This window comes from Narcine bancroftii, chromosome 5, assembly GCF_036971445.1.
Source record: "Narcine bancroftii isolate sNarBan1 chromosome 5, sNarBan1.hap1, whole genome shotgun sequence".
NCBI classification, from domain to species: domain Eukaryota; kingdom Metazoa; phylum Chordata; class Chondrichthyes; order Torpediniformes; family Narcinidae; genus Narcine; species Narcine bancroftii.
The window spans coordinates 235,681,352-235,708,770 of NC_091473.1; the positions used below are offsets into that span (position 1 = coordinate 235,681,352).

General features: G+C 41.6%; 1 protein-coding gene across 4 annotated transcripts in view; it reads right to left on the bottom strand.

Annotated features, from left to right (window-relative positions):
* Positions 1-27,419, bottom strand: part of itpr3 (inositol 1,4,5-trisphosphate receptor, type 3) — a 263,225-nt gene that overhangs the window by 169,754 nt on the left and 66,052 nt on the right. For all 4 annotated transcript variants that reach the window (XR_011358441.1, XM_069941706.1, XM_069941707.1 and 1 more), the window contains exons 3-7: positions 24,869-24,990; positions 19,997-20,083; positions 5,000-5,158; positions 1,925-2,023; positions 927-1,010 (exon numbers count right to left, since the gene is read on the bottom strand). Coding sequence is in view for 3 of the 4 variants with exons in the window: in XM_069941706.1 (XP_069797807.1) it covers positions 927-1,010; positions 1,925-2,023; positions 5,000-5,158; positions 19,997-20,083; positions 24,869-24,990 (551 nt within the window). In the remaining variant the exon portion in view is untranslated. The remainder of the gene's footprint in view (positions 1-926; positions 1,011-1,924; positions 2,024-4,999; positions 5,159-19,996; positions 20,084-24,868; positions 24,991-27,419) is intronic.

The window sequence follows — 27,419 nt, forward strand, 5'->3', positions numbered from 1 at the left end:
ACGGATCTTTACAGTACTCTATCTGTACCCTCGTAATTTATGTGTACCTCTATCAAATCTCCTCTCATTCACAGATAAAATACATTTATGGATAATTGTTTCAGTGATTATTTAATCCCTTCCCTACTGAATAAAAAACATAAATTGGAATTTCCAAAGAATCACCATATGGATGGATGTGAAAATTCTCATGAACAGCCATGCGTAAAAACCATGGGAGTGCACCACCAGACCCAAGTATGGTGTCCTGTTATCCAGGATATCTTCCACATGGGGGTGCACCACCAGACCCAAGTATGGTGTCCTGTTATCCAGGATATCTTCCATATGGGAGTGCAACACCAGACCCAAGTATGGTGTCCTGTTATCCAGGATATCTTCCACATGGGAGTGCACCACCAGACCCAAGTATGGTGTCCTGTTATCCAGGATATCTTCCACATGGAAATCTCAAATTCTTCCATTAGTGTTACCAGACTCAAAACTCCAACAGTTAACTAACAGTTGGTGAGACTATACATGGAATATTGTGTACAGTACTTGTCTGCCCACTTCGGGAATGATAGATTTACAATAGAGAGAGTGCATTAATTGTTCACCAGATTGATCCCAGGAGTGGTGATAGGTATTCATTGGAGGAGAGATTAAACAGACCGGAATTAGTCTTTCTTGTGGTTAGAGAGTGAATTTTCTGAACTTTGGTTCAGCAACAAGAGCAATAACAATAATTGGAAACACAACTAACTGTCCATTTTAGGCAGGGCCTATAGTACAAGGCAACTGACAACAATAACATCTATTTTAGCTCAGATTTATTTTAGGTTGGATGGATCAGAATTAAGTTTCAGCTCTATGAATTGCTACCTTAATAGCGCACACTTTATCAATGTTATCTTTCAGCAACATGTTTAACAATTAATTTATACCCCTTTCAAAACATCTTCCATGTAGTCATTGTATTTCATGAAGAGATTTATCTTCCAGCTTGTGTTGCCATTCACGGAGTTGACCTAGAGTTGGAAATTTAAAAATAGAATATTAAAAAGGTAACCTCTTAACTCTCCACTTCAACAAATGACTTTTTGATATTTCTAAAATGATTCTAAATTTATCATTGATTGCACAGTATCTGTTTGCCTATAGAAGGTGAATTTAATTTATTCTTCCTCACAAATATTCATATTTATGCAAATATTTCTTATGATATGGCAGATCATTTGTCAATTTGTTTGTCAATAATGAATTGTTCATTAACTAGCAAATGCAACCACAGAATGCCATTCTTGAACAGTTGTTCTCACTTGTTTGGGTCTTCAATAGCCCCTTTCAAACTGCAGCACCTGGGATCCAGGTTCAATTACTGGGGCAAAGGTGCTGGAAGCACCTTTCAAATCATAAGGGGATCTACCCATAAAATCACCAACCCAATGATTTAAAGGGGATCCTGACCCCTCAAGGACATGTCACGCACTCACCAGAAGTGCTGCCGGATGTTCAGACACAGGCTGCCTGGTGACGCAAGCACTGGCATCACCAGAATAAATGGGTAGGCCACTTTCAGTTACAAATCGGCCGTGGATGAGAACTAGATAAGTTTAACTGGGTTCCCCGACTACCTTGGAGGTAGGTCAGGGACCCAGTTGTGTTCCAACGGGGTTGTCACGGTTAGGCCCTTTCAAACTGCCGTGTAACTGGAGTGCTAACCAAGCAAATTGTCCAGTTCATCCTATTTTGCACGACAGTTGGAAAGGGGTCATTGATATTGCTCCTGACCCCTTACATCTTTTACTTCTCTTCCCTTAGAAATTAAATTCTCCATTTCTGCCCTTCTTTCTTTCCACAGCCTTCCAGAAAACCAATTCTTTTCTACTCCTTTCACTAATTCCTTCTCACCTTGTGTACACTCATTCCATTGAGCTCTTACCTCCTGACAGCCTGCATTATCAAGCAGCTCGTAATTGCTTGCATGCAATGGCTGGCCAGCATTGACTGGATTCAACACCACTTTGTCTCCAACCACCACCTGAAATGAATAGTTAACAGGTATGAAAAATAATATCACCTTAAACATTAAACAGTGTGGCAAAGGTGCAGTTTTAAAAACAATTGAAACCTCGTATGTCATGACAACATTTACAATTCTATGACATCCTGATGTGATGACAGATCAACACCTTGAGCAAACCATTGAAGGCAATTATTCAACACTGGCTGTGCAGAACAGACCTTTAAAAAGAAGTAATATTTTTTAACAGTTCAAAGATTCATCTGTCCCAAGAAAGCAGGAGCACTGCTTGCTTCCATCTTGAACAGAATAATTTATCTTTTTCACTCATTTTCATGAGAAATAAACTGCTTCGGATGCAGAGAGTTAAACCATTTCCTCAGGTTGGATAGTCTTGTGCATTTCCTTTGACCTGGCTTTCTCAATTTTCTTTGTTCAATTCTCTTGCAAGTTTCTTTATCTGTCATCTCCCCAAAATCTTTCCTTCCTTTGCCATTCCTTTTCTCTCTTATCTGGAAATAATACTTGTTAAACTGAATTGCCAGGTGATTTAAATCAGTGGTTCTCTTTCCTTCCATTCACATCCCACTTTAAGTAATCCCCATGCCTTCCATCCTCTGTGATTAGTAAGGGATTGCTTAAGGTGGGATGTGAGTGGGAAGGGAAGATTGAGAATCACTGCTCTAGTCCCAAATGTTCCTGAAATAGTTTGCTTGAGAAAAATTGTCATTGGCCCATTTCCTTTGGAGTTATGAAACCCTGCATATAACAAGTTAATTAGGTACGATTAAAACAGTGGTTTTCAAACTTGTTCTTTCCACCCACATCCCACCTTCAGCAATCCCTTACTAATCCCAGAGCACCTATGGCATAGGGAAGTGGCATGTGAGTGGAAAGAAAAAAGGTTGATAACCACTGATCTAAATCCTCAAAAACATACCTGATCCCAAGACCTTTTACTGTAAAACAATTTCCCACAGGGAATCAAACAAAAATGTCTTCCAAATCTTTTAGAGCTTTAAGAATTTTAAAACATTCTGAAGTTGTAAGAGATCAGGGACCAAAGAGAGAAATGTAAAACACTGATTGAAAAAGGTGGGGAACAAGAAGGATTTAGGACCAGGATTTCAAAGCATCATAGCTAAATAGAGCATAAAGATGGGTTAGGTCAAAAGGCAAGAAACAGGGTTTGCAATGGAGGATGAGGCTGTATTGATTATGAGGGAGAGAGTGATGGGAATATAAATTGCACAGAGAGAAAGGTAGGCCAGTAAGTTAATCTTTTGCTGAATTGATCTGCGAACACCTACATTAATGGAATCAAACTAGGGTTGTCACATGAAGCAGAACAATGAAGGAGGGGTTACATTGTGGTTGAGAGAATTGTGGCAAAACGATAAACCTTAGTCATTGAAGAAGTTACTTGTGGCTCTGATTGAATTTTCTCAGTGAAGAAAGAAAGACAGACTAGCAAGCTAACATGCTTATTGATGAGTCAAAATTAATGGTCTATGCTTCGGCAGATCAAGAATAGCAGTGTTGGACTACAAGCAGTTTTGAAAGTATTTTCACGGAGGGTCAGCTAATAGAGCAACCAGGAATAGATTTAATGGAAATTAGTTCCAAGGAGAAGTGGTGATGTTTTTTTTTTCCTGAGGGATACTTGGATAGATAACAAGGGTAGCTAGGAGAAAGAAAAAAAACAGGGAGAAAAGCAGGTAGCAAGTGTGACAGCAAAAAAAACCTCGGGAAACGCTTGGTTTGATGGGCAGAAAGGAAAAGAAAAGCAACACCAGTGGCTGAATCATATAACCATATAACCGTTTACAGCACGGAAAAAGGCCATGTCGGCCCTTCAAGTCCGTATCGGATCACTTGAACAACTCCACTAGCTCCTCCGCAAACTCCTGAGGAAGTAGAGGCTTTCTTCATGATGCCATTGGTGTGTTGGTTCCAGGAAAGCTCCTCCGAGATAGTGACTCCCAAGAACCTACATTTGCCCATCCTCTCCACCTCTCTGTTCAGCTACCAAATGCCACGGCCCTACTCGCTCTACTCCATGGTCGTCGGCCACAAATGGCAATGATGAAGTGTGCAGGAGTGAGATCCATCAGTTGATTGAGTGGTGTCACAACAACATTGGCAAAACTAAGGAAATGATTGGGGACTTGAAGAAGGGGAAATCAAGGGAATACGAACCAGTCTTCATTAAGGAGTCATCAGTGGAAAGAACTAAAAATGTCTAATACCTGGGTGTCAAAATCTCTGAAGGTCTATTCTGGGGCCTCTACGTCAATGCAATCATGAAGAAGGCTCGTCAGTGGCTATATTTCGTAAGGAGTTGGAGATATGGTATGTCACCAAAGACTCCTGCAAATTTCTATAGGTATACTGTAAGAGCATTATGACTGGTCGCAACACTGTCTTGTATTGGAGATACCAATGCACAGGACACAAAAAGACTGAAAGGGTTCTGAACTCAGCCAGGACCAGTATGGGCATCACTCTTCACTCCATCAGGAGGCAGTGTCTTAAGAAAGCAGCCTCTGTCCTCAAGGACCCTCAGCACCCAGGCTGTGGCTTCTTCATATTGCTCAGGAATGAGGTACAGGAGCCTGAAGGTGAACATCCAATGGTACAAAAACAGCTTCTCCTCTGAATGGACATTGAACCAAAGACACTACCTCACTTTTAGAACTAATTTTTTTTAATGTAATTTATAGCACCTGTAGAACTGCTGCAAAGTAATGAATGTTCATGTAAATTCTGATTCTGAATGTATCATTGGTGATGAGGAAGGAAAGAATTAAAAAGGCATTTGGTGGTGAAGAGAAAAATTTTTGCTGTCCAGTTTGGTCCAAGGGCAATGGATGATTGTGGGAAACTCTAATCAAAGCTTACACTTGTATTTTGCCTCAAATGAGTTTGTTAGTATTTCTGTTAGTTTTGTTCAAGATCTGTTAGAATATATATCCCATTTCAGGTCATGCTTACATTGTCTCCCATGCTTCTTAGCTTCCAAAACGGCTGAATGAATAGCCAAGAGCCTTCATTTCCTGTGGCATCCAGAGTAACTCTCATGGCATTTTTCTCCAAAAGGGCTGGAAGTCTTTTGTTCACTGTCAAGTATTTGTTGCTTTTCATGTGTAACAGCTGAAAGAGGAAACTTATCCAGTAAGACACAAGGAGAATGATAAATGAATACATATACTATCTACTTTCAACATTATTGGGTAGTGAATTCCAAAGTTGAGTGGAACATAGAACTTGGTAAACTACTCCACAGTGGGTACAATGCTTTGATGAGACTGCCCCTGGAGTTTAAGTTCAGCAAGGATACAGTAACACTGGAGGCAATTTAGAGATAATTCACTGGATTGAATCTTGAATTATAAAGAACTGTTGGGCCTATGCATGACCTTCATCTGCTCCTATTTCTTAGCAGTTTTATTAACAAGGATATTCATTTGGCAAATGAAATAAATATACATTTTAGGAACTCCGTGGCAATTATATAACCATAACAATTACAGTAGAAACATAGAAGGTAGGAGCAGGAGTAGGTCAATCGACCCTTCGAGGAACAAGGCATCTCGGCCCCTCTAGTCCGCATCAATTTAAGTGAAACTCCACTGGTCCCACCTACCTGCTCCCTGTCCATAACCCTCCAATCCCCTCACATCCATTCACTCATCCAACCTTCTCTTAAATGACAATATTGACCCTGCTGCAACCGCCTCTTCAGGAAGATCATTCCACTCCGCCACCACTGAGTGAGGAAGCTTCCCCTTATGTTACTTCTAAAGTTCTGTCCCCTAATCCTCAACTTATGACCCCTCGTAACAATCTCACCTATGCTCAAGGGGAAGAGCCTATTCACATCCACTCCATCTATCTCCCTCATAATTTTATATACCTCTGTCAAATCCCCACTCAACCTTCTACGCTCCAATGAATAAAGACCCAGTCTACTCAATCACCCTTTGTATTCTAGATCCTGCAATCCTGGCAATATTGGTAACAAAAAGGTAAAGGTTCCATTATTGTCACATCTGTTAAAGAATTTCATGTCTGTTAAATGTGTCTACTATAAGGAAGACAGAGTTGCCCCTTTGTCAAGGGCCCAGCAAGGAAAAAACTCATGACCCCTAATTTACTAAACCAGTGCTCTAATCACTGAGCTATCAGAGCTACCATAAAACATTACATAATACTTCATACTGATCCCTTTTCCAGATGGCCTACTCTGCTCCATCAATCAAAATGAAATTTCTTGATCTGTTACTTAAACCAGAAATGATTATGCTTTTTAAATGTGTTGCTCAATTCCCTATCAACATTGTTGTGTTGTTTATCTTTCTGATGCACATTGCAGGGTCCTGGTTGAGTAGAACAGTGCAAGGAATCAAAGTTAATAATAGAGACAAGATTATTTTTGATGCTCAACAATGTTTTTAAACATTGCTGCAAATGTATTTGGAACTTTTGGTAAGTTTATCAGCATTATGTAATAGGAAGGAAAACGCTGAAAGAAAATCAGACACTGGCTACATTGATTTTCACCCTTTCAGTTCCACAGACCTTGGAATGCAACATTAGGTGAGTATAATTACTGGTTGATTTCTCACAGACATTTCGTCCTACTCATCAAAGACAAATGTTTCCAGCATATTTAAACACAGAGAACGGTGGGAACGAACTGCCAGCTGGTATGGATGAATGTGGGGTCAATTTTAACATTTAATAAAAATTTGGAAGGTACATGGATGGAAGGGATATGGAGGGAGTGCAGATCATTGGAACCAGGCAGAATAATAGTTCGGCCCCCAGACTAGAAGGGCCTGTTTTTGTTCTATAGCAGCCACAATGAAGTAAATGAAGCCTGACCCTAAAAATCCTCATCTTTCCTTCCTATTTAATGTGCTCACGGGCTTTACTGTTTAGGCCAATATTGAACACCTATCCTGAGCTCCCAGTGGCTTGCTGGGCCACTTTGGAGGGAATTTGGACTGTCTACTGCGGGCCATGTAGACAGTCAACAGTCCAGTCAATCTACGACTGTTGCATAATAACCAATCCTATTAATCTTTCTTCCCCCCCCCCCCACCCCCCATATCCCTCAGTTCATTCTCTTTTTTCTTCAGGCTAATTTGTCTTCAAATGTTTTGATCAGAGATAATCAAAGATCTTAAATTGATGTTTCAAAATAGAGTTATCAGCCTTTTAAAAGAGACGAGACCTTTTTGGTTGGATCCCACTTTATCCTTTGGCTATTCCAATGATTTCCATTTGATCAATGACAATCTGAGTTGATTTTCAATGTAGTGTGCATGCCTGGTAAAACAAGGCCAAGGATGAATTGTAAAGATATGGGTCCCTTCCATCATTCCAGTTGTCTTAATCTTAAGAGACATTTTGAAGTGCCTGCTTGCTTCACATGAGAGGCTAGATCTTAATCTGAATCTCAGGCTACATGACATAAATAGGATCTTGAGTGTAATTTGTACCAGTAATTAGCCTGTGAATGTCTGAATCAAATGGAACTCCAAGACTTCATTGTATTGAACAAGAACAATAAATCTACTCAATGATAGCAACATTTTAAAGTGGAAGCTCCAAATTAAGCAGGATTTGTTTTCGCTGTTGATAATTATCAAAGTATCCTTCGGCAGATGAAAATATCAACATGAATTATTTAAAGCTTGGCCAAATAACACGAACAATGAACTAAACAGGGAGTCAAGAAGTAAATGTAAATGCCTCATTTGTCCACAAGTAGAATATTATGAATGTTAGTCAATTAAAGGTGCTGGTATTATCACATTTGAAATCCTGTTTGCCCATTACCTTGGACTCTCATCATTTTGCCTATTGTATCAACAGGTCGTCTGAGGATGCCATTTCTATGGCACTTTACTCTGCCTTGACCCACTTGGACAGCTCCAACTCTTATGTCACAATGCTATTCAATGACTTTAGTTCGGCATTTAATTCTGTGATTCCCTCCAAATTGATGGCCAAACTTCGCCATCTTGGTATCAGCTCATCCCTCTGTAATTTGATCTTGGATTTTCTGACTACCAGACCCCAATCTGTTAAGTTAGACAATCTCTTCTCTTCCATTCTCACCATAGTTCACAGGTGACAACACGGTCGTTTACCTGAAAAAAATGGGATGATGAGATGGCCTATAGGGACGAGGTCCAGCACCTCGCCGTTTGGTGCGCCGACAACAACTTGGCACTTAATGCTCAGAAGACCAAGGAGACCATTGTGGACCAGGCATGCTGTAAGGCACACTCCTGCCCTCAGGCTGTGACCCTAATGAACCTTAAATCACAGCGCCGAGTGGTCCTGCACTCACATTATACTGTCAGTACTTTTAAAATTGTTTGCTTGCTGAATCTGCTTGTTTTTATCTGCATGTAGTTATTTCTATAGAGCACTATTTTTTAACTTCTGGTTGGACGCGAGTTATATTTCATTGGCTTTGTATTTTACTGGGACAATGACAATGAAGTTGAATCTAATCTAATTTGTGATTTTGCTTGGTTTCCAATCTCAAAATAATGGTTCAATATTGGGAATGGATGAAGACCTTTGATTATGGCACTGGCCACTGAGAAAAAGACCTTTTGATGAGCTTACATAGAACCATGGAACAGTACAGCACGGAAAGCAGGCCCTTCAGCCCTTCTAGTCAATGCCAAACTATTATTCTGCCTGGTCCCACTGACCTGGCAGTCCATAGCCCTCCAATACCCCTTCCGTGTGCCTGTCCAAATCTTTCTTAAATATTAAAATTGATTCCACATTCACCACTTCAACGGACAGCTCATTCCATTCTCCCACCACGCTCTGCATGAAAAAATTCCCCTCACATTCCCCCTAAACTTCCCCCACTTTGCTTTAGCCTGAATATCTGGGCCTGACAGTGTATCATGATGGTTGTTTGAATATGAGAAATAATGAAATCTTCATTGTAAAATTGACAGCGGGAAGTAAATAGCAGGAAGATCAGCAAAATGCCATCTTATTCACTTAATTCAGAAGGACACATATTTCAATTTATTTGGAATGATGGTCTGAGTATTGCAAAAAAAAAAACTTGCTATGAACCAAAGTCAAGCATATTTCTAGAGAACTGGAATTTCGGCAAAACAAAAAAGGAAGAGCTGGCATTTAGTAATTCACAATTTACCGAGCACAATATTAGGGAACACAGCCTTATTCTATCCCCACTCATGATAGCATGTAAATCCAAAGCAATTTTAACAGGCATCTTTCCAAAATCTCTACCCACTCACTCTTCATTTTAAATAAAAGGGTTCAACATCAAGTGATATGGGTATGTTGTGGGTGAGCAGACAATTGAGATACAAATGCAGCATGTCAAATCATTTTTGAAGGATTTAGAAATTATGAATTTGAGAACAATACTATCTTGTTTAATCAAAGGAGTGTTTTAGTCCACAAACTTGTGTTGCATTCCTGATGTGTGACATAGTGTTTCAATGCAGTTTTGAAGGTGACCGGCTGTAACTCTTCAGCAAGGACAAAGAGGAAGAATTACATCATTGCAATTATGTAGAGTCATTCTGTAGTTCAACTGCACAAGTTGAAACGCAGAGTAAAAACACAATGCTGGAGAAACTCAGCAGGTCAAACAGTGTCCATCATATAGCAAAGGTAAAAATATGTCACCAACATTTCGGACTTGAGCCCTCCATCAAGGTATGGAAAAATGTTGGTAGGACTTTTGTGCTTTAATTGAAATGCAGAGTGCTTGGCCACTCAATAAAGTCAAAATTTGTTCAGTATTCCTCTTGAAGCTAAACATCCACAATTGCCCATGAACCCAATTTTGGGGTAAGGCAGAATTTCTTCCCCATCTCACACAGATTTTCCCTCAAGCCATCCCAAATCTCAGGTTCCAGAACATTTTCACTGCAACAGGAGAGGTTTGCTAGTGCAAAGGAAAGCAAATTGCTCTTTAAAAACTAAGTAAGATGTTTAAAGCTGACAAGATTTCAAATTTCTTTGACAAGCAGATCTTTAAAATTCCTGTGCCACCCACATGCTGAAATGGGCTCTGGAAAACGAGTGCACTTTCTTTGCGCAGGTGCACCACGATAAGAAAGAAGAACTGGTCTTGCCTCTGTAGTAACGTAGCTTGTGTTGAAAAGTATAGATATACTAAAACCCGTTTTCAGTCCCTTTTTGCCAACACATTGACATCATCTGCAGATTATTCCACTCTCTGCACTCTCCTCAACTCCACCAATCTTCATGCCATGTCATAAGTTGGTTTAATGCAATGGGATGACTGAGTGAAAGTCACGCAGGATGGAAACAATTCCTTTCGGCAGGCAATCAGAGGGCACCCATCTGTCTTAACCTCATCTTCCAGCACGTGGTCCACAGCCTTCTTTGACGAGGCAATTCAAGAAACACTTATAACCGTTTACAGCACGGAAACAGGCCATGTCGGCCCTTCAAGTCCGTACCGGTTCACTTGAACAACTCCACTAGCTACTCCGCAAACTCCTGAGGAAGTAGAGGCTTTCTTCATGATGCCATGCGACTTTCCTCTAACACTGACTGTTTTCCACCACAATCCTCAACCATTGTGTTGTGTATTTCTTTGGCTTGGCTTCGCGGACGAAGATAGACAGCAGAGAAAAGGCCTTTCAGCCCTACTCAACGGAATTGGCAGTCTGGATTGGTCCCATTTGCCTGTATTTGGTCCATGCTGTTCCAAGCCCTTCCTGTCCATGTAACTGTTCGAATGTCTTTTGAACACCAAAATCATATCACTTCTATAGTTTCCCTGTACCTTACAAGACTGAAACCCAAAATTAAAATTGGCAGCATGGGTAAGCAAAGAACAGTTGACACATGCAGGTCAATGTCAATAATCTGGGTTCGAATCCACCGCTCTCTGTAAAGAGTTTCTACATTCTCCCCGAGTGCTCCAGTTTTCTTCCACCCTCCAAAGTGTAGGAGTTGGTCAGGTAATTGGGCATAATTGGTTCATGGGTTTCATGAGCCAAAAAGGGCTCGACCATGCTGTGTCGTTAAAATTCAATTTAAATTTACATTGTCATGGATTAGTACCCATGAAATCAAACAAATCCACTCTGGCATTTAACTGAGCTTTGCCCACATCAAATCAACAATGATAGCAAGAAATAAATTTATTCTCAGGACTAAATATAACCTGGTAGATCAGAGATGTATTCAAAACAATTCAGTTTATGGTTATGCACAAAAAAATACCGAAATTTTTTTTTTAAATTTTGTTATCCCTGTAAAGTGCAGTACTACAATCAAAGCAAGAGAGAAGCAAAAGAGACCCTTCATAAGCATTGAGTGTCTGTGGATTCCACCACTTCCTCCAAGCCCTGCGACTTCCTTAGCTGCATGCCTCGCGTCCCGTCCTGTGGAGAGCCTGAGCTCAAGGTTTCAGTCAGCCTCCTTGGCTCCAAGATCCAACCCCTGAAACATGAGGAAGCCCTTTGCAGCTCTGCTTTCCACTAGCACCCTCACGATACCAGGACCCCATCCCAGCTTCCCAGAGTTGGTTGCCAACAGTCCACGGGCGGGATCGAGGTCTTTGGGTGCAGAGCTCCGAGCAGGAACCTGGCCCTTCTGTGGTTTCCTAATTTGCAGGGCCCTCTCCACGGCTTCTCCTTCTCAGCAAGGGGGATTGTTCTCCTGCTCTGGGCCACTGCTTCCTCCAAGCCTGCAACTCTCAATGTCTGGGCACCATCACCTTGGGTGCTGGACCTCCGAGTTCATCGATTGAAAATCTACTGCCTGCTCCATTCTACTGGCAACAAAAAACCTGCATATGCATGGGCCATTAGGTGGTACAACCAGGCAGTAGAACCCCTTGGAGAAATGTTTAAAGACTGTGTTCATACTTCCGCCTACTTCTGGACCAGCACCAGTGGCAACGCTGCTGTTACAGTGCCATCACCTCCTGAGTTAATGTTAATTACTTAATCAACAATGCATCAGCAAAAAAAGGTTCTTCCTCATGAATTATTTCATGTGGTTAAATTTGGCAGAACAATATTTTAACATTAATTGAATTGTAATACCTTGTTTACATCAGTCTTGGTCTGCAGTTACTAAATATTAGTCACATATCCACAGTTCTTCACCGACTGCAAGGAACAAGGATGACACTGTTAGCGTATCGGTTAGTGCCACACTGTTACGGTGCCACCAAACAGGACCGGGGTTCAAATCCCATGCTGACTGAAAGGAGTTTGTATGTTCTCCCCATGTCTGCCTCCAAGTGCTCCAGTTTCCTCTCACCATTCAAAGCATATAGGGGGGGGTGTAGGTAAATTGGGTGGCACGGGCCTGTGGGCCGAAATGGCCTGTTACCGTGCTTTATGTCTAAATGTAAATTGAAAAATTTAACAGTTCTCAATGGCATATTAACAAAACAAGTCTTTTCTTTTGAAAACCATTCACAGTGTTTTATTCTTGAAGCAAGATTCAAAAAGTTTTGCATTGTAAGCAGTAAAAGAAAAATTTGGCCACTTACATAAGTGATATTGAAATAAAAATGGTTTTAATTGTGAAAATTAGCAGTATGTTTTGCAGGAGACAGGTTTGTGTAGTTTGTGATATATGGTATACAAGTACCTGTGAACAACCAGCTGTTCAGTGGTAACATTCCCCTTGGTCAAGAGGTTTCCTCTTCCTCATCTTTGTGCTCAGTCTACCACTCACCTCCTTACCCCGATAAATAAATCAATGAAGGCAGAAGTAGTTTGATCAGTTCTTGAGTTGCCTTGCCAAGACACAGTGGGTAGTGGGGCTCCAGTGGCCTGATGTCCTATTTAGCTTGCATGGAGTTTGCACATCCCCCTCGTGATTGTGTGGATTTCCCCCTGGCTGCTTCAGTTGTCTCCCACATCCCATAGATACGTTGAAAGGATGAATCCTATGAATGCTGCGTGGCCTGCTGAGTTTCTTCAGCACATTCAACGTATTGCACAGAGAAGCTGGCTGTCAGGTTAACTGGGGACCGTAAATTGCTGCCATTGTAGGTGGCTGATGGGAGAATTGGTGGGTGGGGTTCGGAGGTAAAATGGAAAAGCTTCTAATAATGGGCTCAGTGATAATAGTCAGAGCTGGGATTTACGGGGATGCTCCAAGATTCAGCATGCACTGAACAATGAGAACCCGAACTTGTATTCCCATTTTCAGTAAAGTGGCCTCTGTCCAGCTGTCCTAACCCTCACCATATCCCTATAATAGTACTGGAAAGGATTTTCAGAATTTTAACTGGCAATATATGAGCAACCAATGAGTCCTAATTGTTGCAAAGAGGGCTCACACAAGATTGAGCGTGCATGGGAAACAAGCTCAGTGAGTTGCTGAGGTGCAATGTTGACTAAACTGGGCTGCGAGGAAAGGAAGAAATGACAGGGATCTTTTTTTTTTAATTACTTTTTAATTCGGGGGTGGGGGAGGGGGAGACACATGCAACCCTCCGCTGTCTCTCACCTCGGCTGCTCATTTGCGCAATATCCGCCCCACCACTCGAATCGGGCTCAGCCTGTCCATCAAAGGTCCAGCGGTGGGGTTCCAGACCAATTAGCAGGTGGAATGATGGGGGGGGGGGGGGGAGACTGCGACATCTCTTCTCCCCACCCACTCAGGCAATAACCAGGCCGCGGCCCCATTGCGACATCAGCGGGTGGACTCGATGGTGGTTAAGGTCTGGAAGCTCCTCCACGTCTAATACACAGCACTCACTCCCCATGTGTGATCAGCATGGCGGAGTTCTTGAGCTCTGCTTTCCCCCCACCCCCCCACCCCACTTGTGTGACGTGCTCCATTTCTCATTGACTGATGGCACAAACTGTGCCACTGGAACTAACCTGCATCTGCAAGATGAGGAAGCAGTTGAAATGGTACGTAGAGGGGAAACCCATTCATTACCATGACTCACGCAATCATAACAACTTGGATCCAGCACCTCACTTCTCATTAAAACAAGTGACGGTGGGATGCTTTATCATTTCGGCGTGGGAGCGCAGCAGGGTTGCCCATGCTGGAGCGACCAGCAGTACAGGTGAGTTATCCCGCTCCTGTTCTGAGGTCCAGCTGCTCACAGATAAGGGAAGAGGCTTCGCCTAGGAGATGGATGCTTGCTTTGGAAAATTTTAAAAACCCGAATGACAGGTGAGGAAAGGCGGCAACGAGAGCCCCTTGACCATGGGTTTGGGTTTGACGAGGGGTTGAGTGGATGCTGTCTTGACCACCCGCCCCCACCCTGAGCCAAAAGGTCAACTAAGTAACTGAGAACCACAAAAGCCTGCCGACGTTGGAAGCTTGGGCAGACAAACAATTGGTGGAGGAAGTCCGAAGGTCAGACAGCATCCGTGGGGAGAAATACTCAGTTGTTCATTCTTGCAGAACAACAAGCAGCGAATGAGATTCAGGGCAAGGAGAACCTTGGTCTCGGACTGCTATCTTTTTCAAGCAGTAATACATCCTGGAGCTCCAGATGCTAGTGTTGCAGGTGGGTGGGGGCACAATAACTCATTGGGGGAAAAATGCCCCCATGATGCTGACCCTGTGTATATACCAGGTCTTCAGGTCTTTTAAAGTGTAATTGATGATTGGGGTTCAGCGATTTCCAAGTGCTTCTCAAAAGGGTTCCATGAGCTAAAAAGTTTGGGAAGCCCTGCTGTAGTTTGGACACAAAACCAACTTCTTTACCACTCCACTGGGATCAAGAACAATTTATTTGTCCTCGAGTTTGGCAAGATCAGAGATTGTTTACAAGGCCAAATCAGGTGGTTAACCTTTGCATTGTAAAATGTCCAAAGCAAAGCCAACTTTCTCATCTGCTTCAATGAAAGCATCGAAGCTGGCTGGCTTCAGAGTATGGGCACATGCAAGTGTTATCTGTTCACTGAACCGTCACTGCTAAACTCTCACTAGTTCTGAATATTGGATCCGTATCCATGGGAAGTTTGTTGGGCATTGGAACGAATGTTGGAGCTGCTGCGAAGCCAACTTGCTTAACACCAGTCTTAATTTTTTTTATTTCATTTTGAATTTAGAGATACAGCAGGTAACAGGCCCTTCCATGCCATTTAAATATGCCAATTAACCTACAAACCTTGGACATCCTTGGAGCGTGGGAGGATACCAGAGCACCCTGGGAAAACACAAGTTGACATGGGGAAAATGTACAAACTCCTTACCACCAGCGCTGGATTCGAACCTCCGTCACTGGTGCTGTAATAGCATTACACTAACCGCTATACTCACAGTGCCACCTGAACCACTCTTCACTGAGAAAGGTGAGTTGTCTGATTAGTAACATGGCACCCATCCATCAATGGGCAAGTATAAGAGGAAGATCTTTTCACTGAGCTGCTGCATTTGGGCAGTGGGTTCCAGTCTCTCCGGATTAGAAGTCAAAGGCTATTATGAAGTGTAAAAATTCCAGGGATAGGAGGTGGGGCTGCATTTTTCTTGGAGCCATCGCGTGGTGAAGAATCTGCCTTGTGTGTCTCTGGATGAGAGGAAGCCACACTGTAATACAACAACCTTGAAGACAATCTACTTTGAGGAGAAATCCCTTTCTAATTATCATTGTCAGGCTGGTCTTTACAATTGAAGATGGTCACGATTACAGCATCTCCAAGTTCCCTGGAATATCCTCTTTTACATCCAGACATGCATAACAAGACTGCAGATTTGTGATTCATCACAATGTGTTACAATTTCAGTGGAGATTAACATCTACTCTCATGTTGCTTTTGTTGTTTTGGATTGGGAGATTTTTCAATTTTTAATTTGTATTTCATTATTATTTTATTAGTAGCACAGTGGAAGCCAGTGCCAGCCATACCGCACAATTACATCCAAATTAACCTACCTGAAAAACAGACATGCATTGCCATTGCCTGCTGGCAAGTTGCTTTGGTCCTATCTCCAACCAACATTAGTTTTTTAGGTCATGGATTTTCTACTGGGCCTTTGTGTTCACAATGCATGTTGAGCTGTTTAATTTCCTTTGGAGAAAGGTGGAATTTCCAATCGAGAAGTGTCTAATGTTTACAGTTAATGAGCTCCTTGACCTCCTGGTCATTCTCATCAAACCAATTCTGCTTCTTATTAAAAAGCCAAGAGGCTCAATTGTGGTAAACTTTGGGGCAATCCATAAGAGAAATGCTCTGGGGTTCCTCTTGAGTGAAAGTTGACTGACTGGGTGGGGGGCATGGTCTGAAAAGGTCTAGCTCATGTGGTTCTCATCCTTTTTTTTTTCTACTCACATACCACTTTAAGTAATCCCTATGCCATCGGTGCTCTGTGATTAGTCAGGGATTGCTTACATGGGTGGGAAGGCAAGGTTGAGAATCACTGCTCTAGACCCAATAGTTACAGAGATATTTTGCTTGAGAAAAATTGTCATTGGCCCATTTCCTTTGGAGTTATGAAACCGTGCAGATAACGAATCAATGAGGTATGATTAAAACAGTGGTTTTTGAACTTTTTCTTTCCACCCACAGACCACCTTAAGCAATCCCTGACTAATCACAGAGCACCAATGGCATAGGGATTACTTAAAGTGGTCTGTGAGTGGAAAGAAAAAAGGTTGAGAAGCGCTGGTCTAGGTTTTGGAAGTCTAGGGAAACTCTGACACATGCTGTGTACAATGCTCTAGATGGGGAGATATTAGGCATTATTCCAAGAGAGAAGCAACCACAATTGTTGCCGCCATTATGGCCATCCAAAGGAGGAAACATATTCTATCACAATGCCATCCTTTAATCCAAAGATTGGGACAGAGATTGTGGAGAGATAAGGGGCATGCCACAGCAGAAGTTATTCAATTCCTCCTCTTTCAATCACATTAACACAATTGGCCCAGTAATATACTGATCAGATCACCCCAGAGTTGGTGATAGCTGGGAATTCAGCCATTATGCTGCCATTCAGGATCAAAGAGGAGGAATAGCCTTTTTCTTAACTAACATTGGATGACATTTATATTGCATAAATGCAACCTACAATTTGTCAGTCCAAGACTGCCTTCTATTTATCACATCTTCAGGTTTACCAATAGATATTTAAATAGAGCTGAGCACTGAGTTCACCAACCATTCTATCACTGACCACAAGCAAAAGAAAACATCATTAAAACAGTCAAAGATGTTTGACGCAAGTGGCAACTGGCAAGGACATTTTCTCAGTGCACTCTTGTGCTATTCGGGCAGGTGTGGGTTAGGATGGGGAGGGGAAAATGACAATTACTTTCCCACATGAAGATCATCCTCAGTTTAGGAACACAACCGGCCACTAGGGATCCAATTAGTCAAAAATTTACTTCTAAATATTATCTTGATGTCAAAAACAATAACTCTCAACATTCCTCTGTCATTGAGCTTTTTCTGATTAAATCTGAAGAAAAAATACTCAACCAAAGGATCATGATAAGAGGTTATTAATTATAGCACTGTTAACTTCTCCTCTTGCTATTTAAAATTGGGTGACAACTGAAAAGGTGCCGTTTCAGAAGACGGAAGAAAATGCACTTGATGGGAATGCAATTGCAGACGTTACTAAAAGGAACATGGTCGGGGTGAAGGGGGGGGGGGGTGCAAAACACTATGTTGTCAAATCATTTACAGACCATGCAACAGCCAAGATTTGTTTAGTTGCCTCTTCTGCTTCAGACTTTATTATTGTCCATGCAATCATTTCATTTCTCACTTCCTGAGATGAATGATAGGGAAAAGATACTGTCCTTTTCTCAACCCTGGCCCTAACCTCCTGTAGCAAATGCTCAAGATCAGAGCAGAATGTCAAAACATTCCTGTCCTTCTGACGAGTGGTTCAGGCCACTGTGCAGTGGCAAGACAACCCGTGAACAGAGATGTAATGAGCACCATTTCGCAATCTCTGCAAAATCCTCCCGAGTGCAGCAATCACTTTAAGGTGACTCAGGTCTGCCGCAGTCGTTTCCATTTCCTGTAAGTCACTTCCACTCGTCCTTCGCAGTTCCCACCCTGTGGAACAGCCCACTTTTTTTGATGAATGCTGCCAGGGAAATCAAATGAGAATAGAGGTTTCTCCCAGAGTTCTCCACATTCCCTTTAATGGGCTAATTTCTTTTTACAAAAACCATCAGCCTGTTTGGGCTCACTTGAACAATGTACCTGATGGTAAATGTCAACACTTCATCTGCAATTTATTAAAACTCAATGTCTTCAAAACACAAATGAAGGGAGAAAAGACACATGACCACATGACTGCATACATTGTCATTGCTCGCCTGAGAGATGAGTACTTCCATTTCTTCAGAACTGCTAATTGGAGGTGCTTCTAAGTGCACAGAGGTGGAAAGCCATCATCAGTTCAAGTACATAATATACAAATATCTCTAATCGGTGTAGGTGTTTACTGTAATTAGTCTCTAAACAAAGCCCATGTATTCTCTTGTTGATGAAACATCAAAAGGAAATTTCCCTGCTTGCAGCCACTTGTGCAAGGTTAACTTGAATTAACCTTGTATAAGTGAGTAATTTGGTGTTAATTCTATCACTTCCAAACAACAGTTTCAATACAAGTAATCTGCACGTTACCTCACTCATTGGTTGAGCACGAGCTACAAAGCTGTGATTATAAATAGTCATCTGTGGTTTGAACCCGACATCTTGCCAATCCAAAAGCTTTCCTGCAGAGGAAACTTATCAAATATGCCCACAGAGGCTTTATTTTATTTCATTGCTAATTTCCTTTACATACTTTGAGGAAGTGTCTGTACAAACGTTCAAGGTCATTCTGGTAATTTTTTTTGAAAACCAGCACCATTTCCTTCCCCTGAGTAATTCCAATGTTCGTTAAAACATTTAGCACTTAGTGCTCTGAAGACTGTAAAGAGATAATTACAGTTGAACTGTGAATCTTGCCCATGTGCAGGGATTAACAAAAATGTGGTTCCATTAATCAATATTTTCAATTGATTTATAGGGCGAATTTGGGGTTGTCCAACTGGATGCAGCTAACCATCTGTTAAAGCTGTTGTAACACTTGGCATTTTTACACAGAAACTTTGGAATTATTCCAGAAAAAAAATTAGCATACTTACCTCCCGTGTGCCCTGATGTGGTCGTTTACACAGGGGCACTTTTACACAGCCTTCCTGTGCTGTGGAGTTTGTCGAAGGGGGAACGGCGTATTCATTAGGCCTGTTTCTTACAGAGTGGCTGTGGTCAATTTACACTGCAGCCACTCCAGGGAAAATTTGCATTAAAAAATTAACTTAACTAACTTAACCCCACTATGCACAAATGTATATATGTATGTGTGGCAAAACACAAACCATTACAGGTTAGGCATAATTCTGAAGAGATGATTTTAAAGTTCAGTCTTAGAATGATTTTGTGTTGAAACTCAAAGTCTTTAGTGCTGTTAAAAAGTTATCAAACTCACAAAATTCTTTTAGAGTTGTTTTCAGAGGATTGTTTCTTCATACAAATGATTTCCCTCATTTCCATGGAGGTTTCAGAACTGGTGTTTTCTTCCACGATGATTTCACAAACCCCAGCAAGGGTTACATGATGAGGCCGTGTAAAAAACGGACACTGAAACTGTCCTCTTTTCAAAGACCCAGCTGAAGTGGTTCTTTCTTACAACTAATTTGTGCATCTCCCATGGTAAAGAGAAGACAATAAGAGCAGTACCTCATCTGACCTCAAATGAAAACTAGTGTAATATTAAAGACATTTCCTTGAAGTGTCTTTTATCACATGACATGCAGAAAAAGCACCAGGAAGTGGAAGAAAAACTTCAAAGCATTAATTCTGAAAATAAATTTCATCGATGTTCATTCTTAGTGATATCCCCTCTTCAGTTCAGTATTCATTTATTTCCTGTCATCCACAGTTCCTCAGACTAAAGACATAATATAAATGCAAGCATTTTGTTATTGTTGGTTCATACCTGCACTACGCTGCCATATTTTATCACCTCTCCGTGTACTTTCTTATTTTCCGTTTCATTCTGCTTCTGCTCCAGTACAGCTGCATGCTGCAACAAAAAAAAAGGTTGAAGTTGAGTAGGTTTGATCTTTCTTTTTATTTACAATCAATGTAACAGGGCAAGGGTTTATGATGACTTCAAAAGAGATAAACATTGCCCAACAATCCATATTCCAACAACTCTATTGCTCGGAAAGCTTCCGTTATAGTCTACTGCTTGGCGTGCTGTGGAGAGAATACTGACTGGTTTCCAACCCAAGCTCTGGATGCAACCAGTTAGTATTCTGGCCATTTTGGTCCATGAGCTCGTGTTGCCCAATTACACCCAATTGACCTACACGTCCTGTATGGTTTTGAATGGTGGGAGGAAACCGGAGCCCCTGGGGAAAACCCACAGACTCAGGGAAAACGTACAGACTCCTTACAGACAGCGCAGGATGTGAACCCTGGTCATGAACAGCATCACGCTAACCACAACACCAACCGTGCCGCCCCATGGCAAGGCAAATCTCAGATTTCTTAGAAAGTAGCGGCATTGGTGTGACCTCTTTACAGTTGCTTTGATGTGTTAGCTCCAGGAATGGTCCTCAGATTGTGGACTCCCAGGAAGTTCAACGAATCTAACCTTACCACCGCCATCCCATCAATGAAGATGATTGTGTGATTGCTTGGCATCCCTTTCCACAAAATTCTACAATAAACTTCTTGGTCCAGAAAGAACTCTGGAAGTGAGCTCAAAGAACGCATGATCGACTTGTAATTGTCTAGTATTGTGGTTTTCAAATTGCCCCCGCTAAACTCACATTCCATCTTCAACATTTCCGATGCCATAAGTGATTACTAAGAGATTGCTGAAGGTGGGATGTGGGTGGAAAGAAAAAGTTTGAAAACCACTATTTTAATCGTACCTAATTGACTCATTATGTGCACAGTTTCATAACTCCACAGGAAATGAGCCAATGACAATTTTTCTCAAGTATTTCAGTTACAATTGGGTCTAGAGCAGTGATTCTCAACCTTCCCTTCCCACTTGCGTACCACTTAAGCAATCCCTTACTAATCACAGAGCACTTATGGCATAGGGATTACTTAAAAGTGGAATGTGACTTTAGAGGGGCAGTTTGAAAACTACTGGCCTCAGGTACAATGCAGGTAATATGTCAGCATTGTACAATCTGTATCTTGTAATGATCGTCATTCCTAGCTGACACTAATCCCATGAAGACTTCTTGCAGCCTGCAACATTAACACAGTTTCTCTTACCTCAGATGCTGCTTGACCAGCTGAAAGTTTCTAGTATTTTCTGGTTTTATTTCAGAATGGAGTGGATGAGAGTGAGTGAGGGAAGTGGGAAAAAAAAAATCAACGTCAAGGAATAAGCCTGGAGAGGCTAAGAGGCCAGAGGGAAGCTGGATTAGGGTTTCTGGAAATGGGAGAAAGGTTCACAGTCTGGAGTGAAGTCTTCTAGCCAAAGAAGTGGCAGCAGAAGGAGTTCATCCACATATTATTCTCTGACATGGCATTGGACTTCAAGTCATGTTAAGTCTCATTAAGATCGTCCAAAAAATCCACAAACCTCGTGGTATGGGGACACCTATACCCCTGAGTGTGAAGCCCTCCAAAAGCTAGTGGACAATGCTCAGTATATCACAGGCAAATCATCCCATTATCAAGAACATCTTCAGGAAATGCTGCTGTCAGAGGGCAGCAGCAATCATCGAGGATTCACACCACCCAACACATCCTCTGTTCTCGCTGCTGCCATCAGGAAGGAGATGTAAGTGCCACAAGACTCACCCCACTAGGTTCAGGAACAGCAGCCACCCCTCCACCATCAGACTCCTCAACAACAAACTCAATTAGGGACTCTTACTTTTGCACTTTATTGTAGTTTTTTTTAAATTCTCCGTATTGTACAGACAGTTGTTTACATTTCATTATCTGTTTACATGTGCATTGTATACAGATTTTTTATGCATTACCAATAAGTGGTAATTCTGCCTCGCCCACAGGAAAAAGAATCTCAGGGTTGTATGTGATGTACTCTGACAATAAATCTGAAATCGATAACATGTTTCAGAAAAGGATGACAGGAATACCCAAAATTGAGTTGATAGTCTGATGAAGATCTAACATACAACTAGGGGACAGCAAGTGGTTAGTGCAACCCTGTTACAGCGCCAGTGATTGGGACCGGGTTTCAAATAATGTACTGTCTGTAAGGGGGGGGTCTGGTTTCCTCCCACTGTTCAAAACGTACCAGTGGTGAAGGTCAATCTGGTATAATTGGCTCAAGGGGCGAACTGGCTGTATCTTTAAATTTTAAAAAAAAAACATGTTTATGCTAAACAGCAGAACCAGCCTGGTGCAACTGCAAGTAAGAGATCCCACAATCAATGTAATTCTGCATCCAGTCAGGTACAGGTGGTGACAATAAAATAACTTAACAGGTGAAGGAGGGTCTATAAATGTCACTTTCTTTATGAAATGAAAGCACTTGACAGCAGCAATTTTTCAAGCATCATCAGCCAGAAGGGCTGAGTGGATGATCAATTGTGCCCTGTTCTTGAGGATCCCATGGTTACAAAAGTCATCGTAATATTTTGAAAGATAGAGCACCCGTACAAAACGAGAACAGCTTTTTTTTTAAATGTAACTACATCTGTAATGTAATTTAGGTAGACCTTGGGTTATACGGTGACTTCCAATAAGCTCAATCCACAATATTTACATAAGAATTAAAACTAATCTTTGCAGACGATGCCGCTTTAGTTACCCATTCAGAGCCAGCTCTTCAGCGCTTGACGTCCTGCTTTGCGGAAACTGCCAAAATGTTTGGCCTGGAAGTCAGCCTGAAGAAAACTGAGGTCCTCCATCAGCCAGCTCCCCACCATGACTACCAGCCCCCCCACATCTCCATCGGGCACACAAAACTCAAAACGGTCAACCAGTTTACCTATCTCGGCTGCACCATTTCATCAGATGCAAGGATCGACAATGAGATAGACAACAGACTCGCCAAGGCAAATAACGCCTTTGGAAGACTACACAAAAGAGTCTGGAAAAATAACCAACTGAAAAACCTCACAAAGACAAGCGTATACAGAGCCGTTGTCATACCCACACTCCTGTTCGGCTCCGAATCATGGGTCCTCTACCGACATCACCTACGGCTCCTAGAACGCTTCCACCAGCGTTGTCTCCGCTCCATCCTCAACATCCATTGGAGCGCTTTCATCCCTAACGTCGAAGTACTCGAGATGGCAGAGGTCGACAGCATCGAGTCCACGCTGCTGAAGATCCAGCTGCGCTGGATGGGTCACGTCTCCAGAATGGAGGACCATCACCTTCCCAAGATCGTGTTATATGGCGAGCTCTCCACTGGCCACCGTGACAGAGGTGCAGCAAAGAAAAGGTACAAGGACTGCCTAAAGAAATCTCTTGGTGCCTGCCACATTGACCACCACCAGTGGGCTGATATCGCCTCAAACCGTGCATCTTGGCGCCTCACAGTTTGGCGGGCAGCAACCTCCTTTGAAGAAGACTGCAGAGCCCACCTCACTGACAAAAGGCAAAGGAGGAAAAACCCAACACCCAACCCCAACCAACCAATTTTCCCCGCATCGGACTTGTCAGCCACAAACGAGCCTGCAGCTGACGTGGACTTTTATCCCCTCCATAAATCTTCGTCTGCGAAGCCAAGCCAAAGAAGAAGAAGAAAACTATAGAACTCTCAGCACTTTAGAGGGCCTGCACAGGAAAATCTGGTGCTGTCTTTCGGACCAACGTACAACTTGGACAATTTAGCAACTCACAACAGAACAAAGACAGATTAGTGCAGTACAGGAACAAGCCCTTTGGCCCATGTGTCTGTGCTAAACAAGAGAGCCAAATCAAACTGAAATGCTGCTACTTCCACTTGATAGATCACTCCATCCCCTTCAAATTCACAAGTCTGTCTGTGTCTGGGTGTTTTTACTACAATCACAGCGTCAGCAGACTTTTGTGTTTCACCCCAAATTCACAAGTCAATTTAGAAACCTCTTAAATGCTGCTATTGCAATGGACAATAAATGCTCTGGAACAGAACAAAAGCAGAGACTGGAAATCCTATCAACATACTGATCTGCTTCAGATACAAAAATAATTATCTGTTGTACCAAAGGAACAAGATAGATAATATTGGGGAAAAAAAATGTTTCATGGCACAATATTCCAAACAAGGTCAAAAAGTTTTTACTCATTAAAAAAATGGCACAATCCATGTAGCAGAAGTCATGTGGGCAGGATATTTACATTTAGGATATTTCTGAAAACCTCTGAAAGTTGGCATGGAACAATTCAGTTGGTACTGCAGATAGTTTTAAGTAAGACTGATTGTACTTTTCTATTTACCATTACCAGACAGCTGTATTTTTAGATGCCTTCACCATATGAAATGATTGGGCATGATGTTAGCAGTCTGTCAACTCTGCAGAGAATCAATCAGGATTCAGCTGCCAGGACTTGCATACTTCTCAATTGTTTTGAAAAGGAAAAGATAGCAGACCACAAATGCTCTACTGACCCTTCTGGTGAAAACTGTGAAGGTTGCTTCAGATTGATATATTGTAAGCATTATGTTTTGGTTACCTTTATGTTTTGAATTTTGGGGGGGGGGGTGGCAAGCAATTTTCCAAGATGGCTAATATAGTACATCTATGTGCACTCAATAAACTTGCAAAGCAGTACATTTTTTTGGAAACTTTCATAATGATCTGTGAATAATCTCTTATGAATAAAATGCTCATCATACACAAGATCCATGCAAAAATATAAAGTATGCAAACCTTACCTGAAGCTTCTGCAACAATGCAACATCTGCAAATTTGTCTTTGTCCTGCTTTGCTTGCTTTGCTTTCCAATATTGTTTCTGGGCTGAGTAACGGTTCATAGGACATACTTTGAAAAGACAATCTGCAAAACAAAACAGATCACTGACACATCTTTGAAACTTTTAAGAGATACAGTATTTCTCAAAATTGTTACAACAGAATTTATGAAAATGTTGTACTATTGGAAATTGAATGTTCAACTTTCTCACTGAAGGTCACTGAAACAATTGAACACTGCCAGAATATACATTTCTACCCGACCAGCTGCATCCATGTGTGTTTATTTCTCCCACAAACTTTTAATCAGGTTGCCATTGTGCATTCTTTACAATAGAAACAAGAGATCAAGCAGGAAACAAAAGTGGAAGTCAATTAATGTTTAATGAAGATACCTGCTGCTTCAGTGTGTACTGCCTGTGGAAATATAACTACCTACTGAGAATCTTTAGAATTTAAAATCTTGGGCCAAGATCGCAGCTATTTCCAAAGAGAGAATTACATTCCTATTCTAATGTCACCAGATGATCTCTCAATTCCTTTTTCCAAGACAATTTCATGACGTAAGCATCAAGTCACCTGATGCAGGTTGGTATTTTTGTCCACAGTGCTGCGTCAGGCCATGCCATGGGAGAACAATGTTTCCATGGTGGTACCTCACATATACAATTCCAATCCGAGACTACGCCCAAAGCTGCAGAGCTGAGCTTTGTTATGCAGCAAAATAACAGTGTGCCAATCAATTGCACGACAAAGCTTTCACAGTTCAACATCTTTTCCAAGACTGGCCCAAAGACATCCTTTGTGCTAACATCTGATCTGACTGCAATTGAAAGTATCACATTATTTCACAAGCCCCCCCCCCCCCCCCCCACCTGTGAATGCATTGGACCAAATTTCAGAAAGAGAATACCAGGCTACTAGGCACCCTAGTAGCCTGGTATTGTGATATAATGTGATACTTTCAATTGCAGTCAGATCAGATGTCTATGGCGACTCTACTTGTCACAGTGGGCTGAAGGGAAAATCCACCAAAAGGTTCATTCCATGAAGGTCATGTTTTGGTGATCTTCAAAATGCAACGGTGAGCAGCAAATTGTGAGATCGGCACAGCATCCTGGATTACCATGATTAAAACTATACGACCGTAAGACCTAGGAGCGGAAATAGGCGATTCAGCCCATCAGAGTCAGCATTTCTTGTCATGAACAGGTCTTGACCTCATTATTTTGTGCAAAAAGTGGTGGAGAAACTCAGCAGGTCACACAGCAACCATAGGAAGTAAACAACAGTAGAAGACTTGGGCCTTTTACTTTCTATGGATACAATGCAAGTTTGCCCAGCACTTCTGGGTACTGCCTGACAATATCTGAATCATTTCAGGTGCAAGGCATATTTGCCTCTCACCACTCACTTGAAACACAACATTCTCCAATTTCTGGTGGATGAACAGAAACGTGCCAGCAATCAACTGTCATGAGATAAATGGTTTCATGACTTGGAGCAGAAGGTTAAGTGTTGACCGTAGCCACATTCCACTCGTGTACAAAGTGTGCCAGGAGTATTTTTCCCCCACATCCACAAAGAAAAACAACAAACGGGAAACATAACCATGATTAATTGTTTCGTCAAAACAATAGGAACTTCATCAATGGACCACTTTTAACCCTGCAATCTACACAAATCCTTTATGTGAAATACACACCAGTTATACTGCTAAACAAGTCAGTCCATTTTAAATAAACAAGCAAAATTCAAAGCATTTTTTTAATTGTCCAGATGGATTGTATCTATGCATTTTAAAAGAACACAAATGAGGAGGCAACAGAGGGTTTTACTGAATATATTTACAAATTTGTCTGAGAAATAGGGCAATGATCAACAACTGGTAGAATTTTTAAAACTTTTTTTATATATATATAGTTTCAACATATATTGATAACTTTCTATTAGGTAATTTAGTATATTATTCTCAATTATTTTATTTTATACATGTTGATTAAATAAAATATTCATAAAGAGAAAAAGATTTTAAAAAATGAAGAAGAAAAAACAACGTAGAATTTCAATATAATTTAAGAGAGCCATCTGCCCTGGGAGTTATAAACCAGTGATCTAAAATCAACAGCGTAACAAAAGGTGGAAATAATACTAGGTGAGAGATTAGAAGCCTATACAGTTTGGAATAATCCACATGCTCTTCAAAGGGGAAATTCTTACTCAACAAACTAAGATTTAACAGAGTCGGCAATAAGACAAGCTAGGGAGTGAGGAGGAGCAAATGGATCTGGGAGTACTTGTTCACTGGTCACTGAAGACTAGCATGCAGGTTCAGAAAGCTGTGAAGAAGGCAAATGGCATGTTGGCTTTCATAAAGAGGGGATTGGAGTATAGGAACAGAGACGCCCTTCTGCAGTTGTACAGGGCCCTGGTGAGACCCCACCTGGAGTATTGCATCCAGTTCTGGTCTCCAATTTTGAGGAAGGACATACTAGCTATAGAGGGTGTGCAGCG